The sequence below is a fragment of the Suillus subalutaceus genome (genome assembly GCF_016647625.1).
Source record: "Suillus subalutaceus strain FC151 chromosome Unknown DFJ58scaffold_379, whole genome shotgun sequence".
Taxonomy (NCBI): Eukaryota; Fungi; Basidiomycota; class Agaricomycetes; order Boletales; family Suillaceae; genus Suillus; species Suillus subalutaceus.
Genome location: NW_024540628.1, coordinates 19,604 through 28,474, shown reverse-complemented (window position 1 = coordinate 28,474; position 8,871 = coordinate 19,604). Strand labels below are relative to the sequence as shown.

Genomic DNA, 8,871 nt, shown 5'->3' with positions numbered 1-8,871 from the left:
ATCGGCAAGCTTGAACTCTACCCGCTCTGTAGGGTGTCCAGTCATCTGGTGCCTTGTCAGTGAGTGGCGGAGGTGAGGTTCCTGGTGGAAGGAAGTTGCCTTCCAGATCACAAGGTTGAGCTTTGTAGATTACGAATAAGATAGCATTCGAGAGAAATTGAATGAGAAAACACATGCCGGACAAAAATGGGTGATAGTTTCTGTACAGCCAGCCGCCAGGGCCAAAAAATTCAGCCATTTGTTGCGCAGGATCGTTGTTGTCCATGATTCCATCATCTCCAAAGTCCATAGCGCCAGCATCACCCAAATCCATGGTGTCAGGCAGCCCAGGACTTGGCGAAAAAGGCCTGGATGGCTGACTTGATGTAGGAAACACGGGGTGCTTAGCGTTTGTGTGCTGTGTGTACCCTGACCGATTCTTAAACCAGCGGTTGCACCCTTGTTTGTGCAAGGGATACAAAGACCGATTGGCTTGCGGCACGGGTGACTTGCATCTGAGTCAGTCTGGGACATGAGTTGTTGGTATTTGGAGGGGAGGAGGGTGCTTGTTGGTAGGAGGGCAGAAGCAGGAAGAACGGCGGGTGCTGACTTTGGTACTCGAGTTAATGTTATTTGGAGTCGGGGATGAATTTGGGGAGAGCTCATCGGTAGGATGGCCAGTACCGTACCGGCACTTGAGTTAATGGTATTTGGAGTCGGGGATGAAGTTGGGGAGAGCTCGTCAGGAATGGCCAGTACCGGCACTTGAGTTAATGGTATTTGGAGTCAGGGATAAAGTTGGGGAGAGCTCGTCAGTAGGATGGCCAGTACGTACCGGCACTTGAGTTAATGGTATTTGGAGTCGGGGATGAAGTTGGGGAGAGCTCGTCAGTAGGATGGCCAGTACCGGCACTTGAGTTAATGGTATTTGGAGTCGGGGATAAAGTTGGGGAGAGCTCGTCAGTAGGATGGCCAGTACCGGCACTTGAGTTAATGGTATTTGGAGTCGGGGATAAAGTTTGCTGGTAGGCTAGCCAGTACCTGCTCTGGTGCAGCAGCCACACCCTGTTGTCGTTGTGCTGAAGTATAGGCGGACTTAGAAAATGGCGTGAGGTATTGAGTAGTACTACGTTTTGGAGAGTTGTTTGTTTGGGTTTAACACTTAGAAAATTGCAGTTTGCGACTCTTACCTTTTAGTATCGAGGTCCACGCTCTCTTCTGCTATTTCCTACCCCCCATAACCACTATGGCACCCCCCATTTCCCCTCGCCGTACAGCCCTGCAAATGCGACTCGACACCCTGGACTTGTGCTTCTCGAAGGTCAAAAGAAGCGATGTACCAAAGCCCAGGGTTGCAGAAGACAAAAGGCCGTGCTCTCGAAGCCCAGGCCGCTAAGGAAGCTGCCCTGCAGCGTGGAGTTGATCGAATTGCAGGCATGAGCTGCCATGCAGGTGGAGCAGTGGCTGAAGTGACCAGCAGGGCAGTACCGGTAAAACCCCCGCGCTAGACCAGTGAAGAAGAAGAAAAGCGGCAATATGAAACTAATGAGCTTGCCTTAGAGCACCCCTCCATTCCCCCAGCACAAGCCAAAGTCCAAGGCGCAGGCGGTCAGCACCAAGTTGATAGTGTGGGTGGAGGCAATGGCAAGGTGGTTGAAAATGAGGCGGCTGGGAATGAGGAAGTCAAGATGAGAAGAAGAGAAGAAGAAGAAGGTCAACCCTACAGTATCGCGAGAAGCCATAAGTGCGGCTACAAGGCCGATCATTGATAGCGATCTGGTTCAAGGGAAAGCTGATAGCGACAAGAAAGGAAATCTTAACCCGTCAGTAATCTTCTCACCACCATGCTATTGATGCTTACAGAGTCTACGCTTCGCTTTATGACCCTTACTTGGGGGCTCAGAAGTAAGAAATACAGTCTGACGGGCAAGGTTAATAATTGGCGCACTCACCTCGAACCTGAGCCAAAGGCTGCTGCAAAACCTTTTCCTGTTCACAGCATTCAACACTGAAACTGTTTCTGTTGACTCTCTGGGTATCTCATCAGCAAAATCAAGCCAACTGTTTGCAACCACAGTCTCACTCACGAAGGATCCGCCTCTTTCTTTGACAGACTCATCCGAGACTTCACATGCTCCCGCATTGGATGAAGATGGAGGACGACGACATCAAACATCGACACCGATGACGAAGAAGACAACAACAACGAATTCAAAGAGCATTTTGTGGCCAACACAAAAGGAAAGGCCTGGGAGCAGATGCAGGTAAAGCATTCAACAACATCGATTTGACATGATTCAATGTGCATTGACAATTTTAGAGTGTCGTGGCGATCTCTGGTGAGATCGCTGAAACATTAAGATGACAACAGTTCCGAGATACTGCCGGTGTCGACGCCATTCAATCTATTGCCCTTCACTCAGCAAGCTGAAATAGTGCAATTTGCTCTAGAACAGGCCAGTCAACTCGCACTGGTAGTTCCTCAAAGCGGCCAATCGAGGCAGTCGACTTAATTACCTCGTCTGAAGAGGACTCAAACGTGGCTGGCGAGGATAAATGCAGATGCATCTTTTGATGCAATGGTACTCGATGCCACTCACTTCATGTCTCCTGGGGCTGAGCCAGCACGGGTCACTTCAAAGGTAAATTTTTTTTTCAAGTTTCAATATCTAATTCTATCGATACTGAGGTTCTCGATAGACTAGTGTAATGGTCTGCAAGAATGCGAACCCGCCCAAGAAAATCAAGTTGGAACCAGCTACCAAGAAGATGGATGCTCCGGTATCACCTGAGCCCAGTGTGATGTCCGCTGACATGATGACGAAGCCGAAAAGTGGGAAACCAGTGGCGAAACACTGATCTTCCCCCACTTATGCTGGAGGATGGTATGTGGCGAAGGTCTTTTATCCCCACCGTCTTTCTGTGGGCAGGCGCTCAGCCTAATTTCTGGTCCATTGAGACCGAGAAACTCCTCCCAGCGCTCCAGGCCATCTTCGATGTTGCTTATCCAGGAATGAATCATAAGGTTCAACTGCGCGGCCCTATCATTGGTCTGGTAAGTCTTCTATTTCTTACCTTCAGACTAATATTTTTAACTATGACTCATCTCTGATTAAAGGTGAATCAGCGCATTTGCTCCTGGCACAGTAATTTTGGATCCACGGCCATTGCCCTTGTTGCGGATTTTCTCGCTACCTCAAAAGATAATGAGGACGAGGACGAGGACGAAGACGCTAACTTCAAACAAACGCTGGCAGCTGAACTTCTTCAGGAGTGGGCCTTCCTCTACGAGGACCCAGAGGTTCGCAATCCAGGTCAGATTTACCGGTCTGAATTTATGTTGGAAATGATCGAGGCCACTCATCTCAATGCAATTGCTGGGTTCCTCGACGTGCCTGCGATCAACACGGATGATCTGCAATTGCAGGGTATGCAGGCCGTGATTGCAGCATGTGCTGCCTCAGTAGGTCCTATTAAAATATTCTAACTCTAACTAACCATCATTTTTATAAGCTCGAACGTGCTTTGAACTTTGTTGCAAAGCCCAAGGCTCTCGACAATGACCCAAAGCATAGCCACTGGTAGTGTGAAGGGCAAGTACTAAACCTCGCAGAACGATACCTTCAAAACGCAATAAATCCAGTAACAAGGATGCTGGCATGTCGGCATTTTCAGAGGCAAATTGTGGATCGGCGACGACTGATTATTACCAATCGCTCGCAAGGCGGGGCTGAAGTATACAATAGACACCATCGCCATGGTGCGGCAGCGCCAGGAGGCAATCCAGAAGCTCAAGAATGCTCCTGCCGAGGACCTGAAACCCAAGTGTGGGCGTGCCCTGCTTTGTATGTATTTTTTCCTCGTCATGCGCTCTACAACTACTGACTCATCTGACACCGGCAGAATATTGGCTGTTTGTTCCATCCCATGCTCTCTGTGCTTAGTACCAGTACCGTTTACACACTAATAGATCCCTGCTGCATTTCCCCCCGCCCCCACTCCGATCATTGAAGCCATACTACCCACAAATCCACACATTCAGCGAGCTTCCTGCATTCTTCTGGACTACTTTTTAGTTGCTTTTTCATGCTTTTGGACCCCTTTTTTTGATGTGGTCAACTTTCAATGCTCAGTATCGTGCTTTTTTCAATCCGTCCCACAAAAAATAAGTGTGAAAAAGCTGAGGATAAGTAGAATTTGAGTAGTGAGATCTACTGAAAAAAGTCCGTGCTACTTTTTTGACTTTGTGCGATGGTTGCTCGCTAAGTCGTATGAAAAGTGGTACTTAAGTGGGTAAAAGTGATCTCGTAATTTCCTGATGCAGTAGATGACACAGGCAAAGTGTTGTGCGATTCCGGCGCATTAGTGATCAACCTGTCCCACTCCAGGTCATTCCTCCATTGTTGATCTGTTGTGACTGGAGCTAGATTCAGCAACAACCAACTCCTGCTCGGCATCTTGTGAAAAAAAACCATAATCCTCCGCGATATTCATGGCAACGTCAGCATATACCATCTCTCGTGATGAAAAACTGCCTCAGGTTGCTCGGACAATGTCTTCCTCAGAAATACAGCTTGGAGTGACAGGATCCATATCATGACTTTCTTCTTCAGCTAAGGAGTTTTCATCAAATCGGTGAGGATCCACAGTTTCTTGAGAAGTTGTTTGAGAAACAGACTCGCGTTCTTTAGCCTTGTCAGAACACTCGTGAAAATACTGAATGTTATTGACAATATCACAAGACGTCAAAGAAGCGTTAAGCATGAAGCGTTCGAATGCCGAAGTAAAACCTTCGTCAGTTTTTTTGACGTCTACTATATTTCTCCAAGGCGTAAGGAGGGCGAGCATGGAAGCGCAGTAGAATGGATGACATTCTGGGTCGTCTGCATGTGGAAACCACTGTCCTGGAATATGGGGAATAACATCATGATTATTGCGGCGAACAGCGCACATGTGTCTGGTATGACTGGTCCCTTCTTTGTAAGGCAAATAGAGGTGGCAATCAGTTCTTTTCGGCAGTGTGTCCATTTCTTCCTGGGCGACACGAACATCATACATGCTGAGGAAGTACTCCAGATAATTGAAAGTTTCCAGCTCGATAGGACGATCAATATATTCTCGAATCTGATCTCGCAATCAAATGGAACCTTCATAAATTTCCAGGACGGCGTACTCGGTCTGGGAAAATCAAACATTAACCCATACTACTACCTCAGTCATACTTTCTAAGATTATTTACCTGAGAATGACAATCACTAACATTCGTCGTTATGCCATCAGAAGTATGTTGTAGAACGTGAGTCCTAATATGGATCAAGATCAACTGTTGGATACACAGTTATGGGGCTGGAACACTCACCGGCATTTGTGCAATTGAGGGTACATCTTCTTAAGCAACGATACAACAGCATGCCAATGTATCGTCTCAAAATGATGAGAGATATAACGATCTCCCCGTCCCATTAGATAGGAAATGATTTCTGGAGCACTGAACTCTTGCTCTCGACTTAGTGAATTAGCACAGCGTTGGATAAGACGGCGATTGAGCTGTTGGACGTCAGAGTTGTGCGCCTCATTCTGCTTATGGTAAGCGAGAGTTTTGGCGAGTAAGGCTGAAGCGTTAGAAGAGTGCTGTTGGCGTTTGGCAGCATAAGTGGATATATACCAACTAATATGCTTGGTGTCGCCACCATTGGTGATCAACTTGCAGTTGTGATTGGCTCGAACAGCCAAGAGAAGCCAGGGATTCCAATTGTTCAGGAATGGATAAAGATGGCGAGGTCCCCATTCCCCGTTCCTATCAATCCAGGCTTCTTCTGCAACAGGAAAAGGCGCTCTTCTCTTACACAACAGCTGTCCTCGGCAACTCCTTAAACATCCAGGACCGCACTTGTGTATTTGGACAGCACGAACCAACTTTGTTTCAAGTTGTTGGCAATGAAGCGAGAATAAGGGCCGTCAAGGATCTGGAGGGCGTATGTATGACACAGCTCTCACACGTGGAACAACCGACAAGCTTTGGTCCGTGATATCGTCGTGGTCACCTCGAATGTTCGCAGCAATATATTTCGCAATTTGTTCACGAAATAAGCCAAATTGCAGTAAATCCTTCATTTTTGCTGACGACGGAGCATCTGACAACAAATAGATCAGAAAGTTCTTTCTCATCGATAATTTTAATACCTTGCAACCAGACAATTAAGTGTAAGTGAAGGGTGCCTTGGCCTTGAGCCTCGACTGTGCCGATGTAACCTTCCAAAACACCAAAAATACCTTGTTGGCAAGTGATTTTCCTTTGCTCCTTATCGTGATACCAAAAAGCGCCTCCAAGATAGCGCGAATAATGTAATGGAAGAATTGAGCCGCTGCATAGGGATCTGTAGCAATGTTAAGAGCACGATGACAGGCGTCTGGACCACTGTCGGCATCAAACATATCGAGATTGAGCTCTTCACCGACAAGAACTTGAGCGATTGGATTGTGCGTGTCGCTTGGATTAATTGTAATCCACAACGATGGAGGATTCTTCATGAGCGTCATACCCCATATTAATGCCCGTATTTTCGTTCACGACTCGTCAGTGCCCGTAACCTTGGTGCGTACAGCATTGATATGGTGCTTGAGAGATCGAACTACAGGATTAGAATGAGGTTGTCTATTAGATTCCTCCTTGCTTGCTACCACGAGATCTTCCACGGTCAACTGTCTAAAAGTGTGCTCATTTTCATGAAATGCCTTCTTTTGAACTTGAAGGACAGCAGCCCGACAAACTTGGCATTTTGAATGACACCGAAGACTTGAAACATGAAATATAAGTCCTTCCTAAACCTCTTATCACCATACCTCATCGCCCATTTAGCTTGATCTTCGTAAGAGATAGAGCAGGGACGATTGACTTCAAAACCTCCCATGCCATATGGAAAAAGACAAGGAAAGGCTCCAAGCAGATGGTTAGGATTCTCAGAATCTCCACTGGTACGTTCTCCGGCCGCATCCCGACGTGGATACTTGTTAACAAAACCAGAGCCATACTTGACTGCGTATGCCTCCTCCGTTGACGCAGAGGTGTTAGCAAGTGTGTGAGCTAATACTTCATTGTTAGACAAATCTAACACTTCAGAGTCAAGAACTCCATGCGCCTGGAGGGGAAAGACATTCGAATCCGCTAGTAAACTAGTCAGTCTGCAAATCCTACACAAAATGAGTGCTAACCGGCCGCTGCAGATTCATTATCATCATCAGTCATATCTTGCACACTGATATGATTGTCGAAATATGGATTAACTATAAGGCAATCAACTAAATCTACATAGAATTTGGTTTAAACTGCCAACCTTCAGCATCGTCATCTTCCACAACGCAACCTTCTCATTCTTGTTCCAATAGATCTGTTTCGCCGGAATATTTGATGACCGAGATCAACTGGGAAGGAATTCCATTATCCAGTAATTTGTCCAACATTTCCTTAGAAATGACGATATCACTGTAAAGATGATTGTTCTTCTGCAGAAACTGGAGGGCAGCCCGAATGCGTAACCAATTCACATTGAGCAAAGAAGGTAGACATCAAGCGGGTAAATTGTTCGGGCCGATGATAGAGACGCCAATAGTAGCAGCCAGAATTTCGGGATGATGAGGGAGTAAATTGCCTTCTATCATGGAGCAGATGTCTTTAGTATTTAGCTGATAGGTAGAAACATTGCCCCGGATGCCGCTATTCAGAGCAGAGGTATCCCAGTTCTTTGCACCTTTTTTCTGAGGGTACAACTTGATAACGAAAGCTGCTGGATAATATAAACCAATAAGGATACGTTCTGGGAGGCTAAGGATACTGAGTTCAGCAGGGATTTCGCCAACCCAGAGACCGTTTGCCAAAGCGTGAGAAGGAATTCGATTACTGCGAAGATTGTGCATGCATGATGAACAGACATAACCTTTACACAATCTGTCATGATTGGTGATAGAGGGCGTGTACAACAACATGGAAGAGACTGTTTTTTGGGCAGAATGTCGACATTGCTCTATAGGGACAAGCAATTGTTGACTAGGAAGATCCGTGATGTTGACCAATGACGTTTCGGAGGTGAAAAACTCGCCCGCACAAATGACACAAACTACTTTGTGAGTTTGATCATTTCCTGTACAGTCAATAAAATTGGATAAGCAATTCTGTTTGACCGTTTCATCAACATCACGGAGGAAAGAATCATATGCAGGATCAGGTGATGAGTCATCATCACAAAAACGCACGTGTTTGATTTGGTCGTGTCGTGAGCCTTCATGGGCTTCTTGTTTATGCGCGTAAGCTTCTTCCACGGCGGTTTGAAGAGCAGGTGAACTTTCTATGGCATGGAGGAGATCTACACGCTTGCGCTGCTGCATGCGAGTAAAAGCGCCTTCGCCAGCTCCATTAATAATCTCCTTCATCGTCAAACTTTTGGCTAATCGCATGACGCGTGCGACATTGTCTGATTCGATTGATAAAGCTTTTGCCGACATCACGAACACTGGTATGTTCAATTATTGGATGTGTCACCAGTTGATTACCTGCAAATATACTCACAATCAGATGCACTGCGACAACACTGGGACAGCGCAAGTCTTCCTGCTAACCTTACAAAACTCATGTCAAATTGAAATGACATCATAATGCTCAGGGTCACCCTACCTTTGCACATCACCACTTACACGTTAACAACTAAGCTATAACATGGATCGCGATATTGTTAGGCTCTTAAACCTCTATGGAGACATGGGTGCATTCATTTTCAGTGAGCTTCAATGAACATCATTTGTATTTGTATGTAACAGCCTCCAACAGTGTTTTGTCCTGAAGCCGGCAGACCAGAGATTCGTCTCATCACATCAGCTGAACTAAACCATACAAGACGT

General features: G+C 46.3%; 4 protein-coding genes across 4 annotated transcripts; 1 reads left to right on the top strand and 3 right to left on the bottom strand.

Moving 5' to 3' along the window:
• Positions 1-2,582: 2,582 nt before the first annotated feature.
• Positions 2,583-3,564, top strand: DFJ58DRAFT_737631 (uncharacterized protein; the record flags this gene model as incomplete). The annotated part of the gene is made up of 5 exons (XM_041386955.1): positions 2,583-2,621; positions 2,680-2,776; positions 2,814-3,034; positions 3,098-3,442; positions 3,493-3,564. 5 exons carry the CDS (start codon positions 2,583-2,585, stop codon positions 3,562-3,564), a joined length of 774 nt encoding a protein of 257 aa, XP_041235051.1.
• A 951-nt stretch (positions 3,565-4,515) lies between these two features.
• On the bottom strand, positions 4,516-5,037 carry DFJ58DRAFT_737630 (uncharacterized protein; the record flags this gene model as incomplete). Its single annotated transcript, XM_041386954.1, has 1 exon — positions 4,516-5,037. The coding sequence occupies one exon, from the start codon at positions 5,035-5,037 to the stop codon at positions 4,516-4,518; it is 522 nt and encodes a 173-aa protein (XP_041235050.1).
• A 1,140-nt stretch (positions 5,038-6,177) lies between these two features.
• Positions 6,178-7,225, bottom strand: DFJ58DRAFT_737629 (uncharacterized protein; the record flags this gene model as incomplete). The annotated part of the gene is made up of 4 exons (XM_041386953.1): positions 6,178-6,504; positions 6,583-6,685; positions 6,751-7,144; positions 7,192-7,225. The coding sequence occupies 4 exons, from the start codon at positions 7,223-7,225 to the stop codon at positions 6,178-6,180; spliced, it is 858 nt and encodes a 285-aa protein (XP_041235049.1).
• Positions 7,226-7,545: 320 nt separating this feature from the next.
• On the bottom strand, positions 7,546-8,478 carry DFJ58DRAFT_737628 (uncharacterized protein; the record flags this gene model as incomplete). Its single annotated transcript, XM_041386952.1, has 1 exon — positions 7,546-8,478. One exon carries the CDS (start codon positions 8,476-8,478, stop codon positions 7,546-7,548), a length of 933 nt encoding a protein of 310 aa, XP_041235048.1.
• Positions 8,479-8,871: the final 393 nt, after the last annotated feature.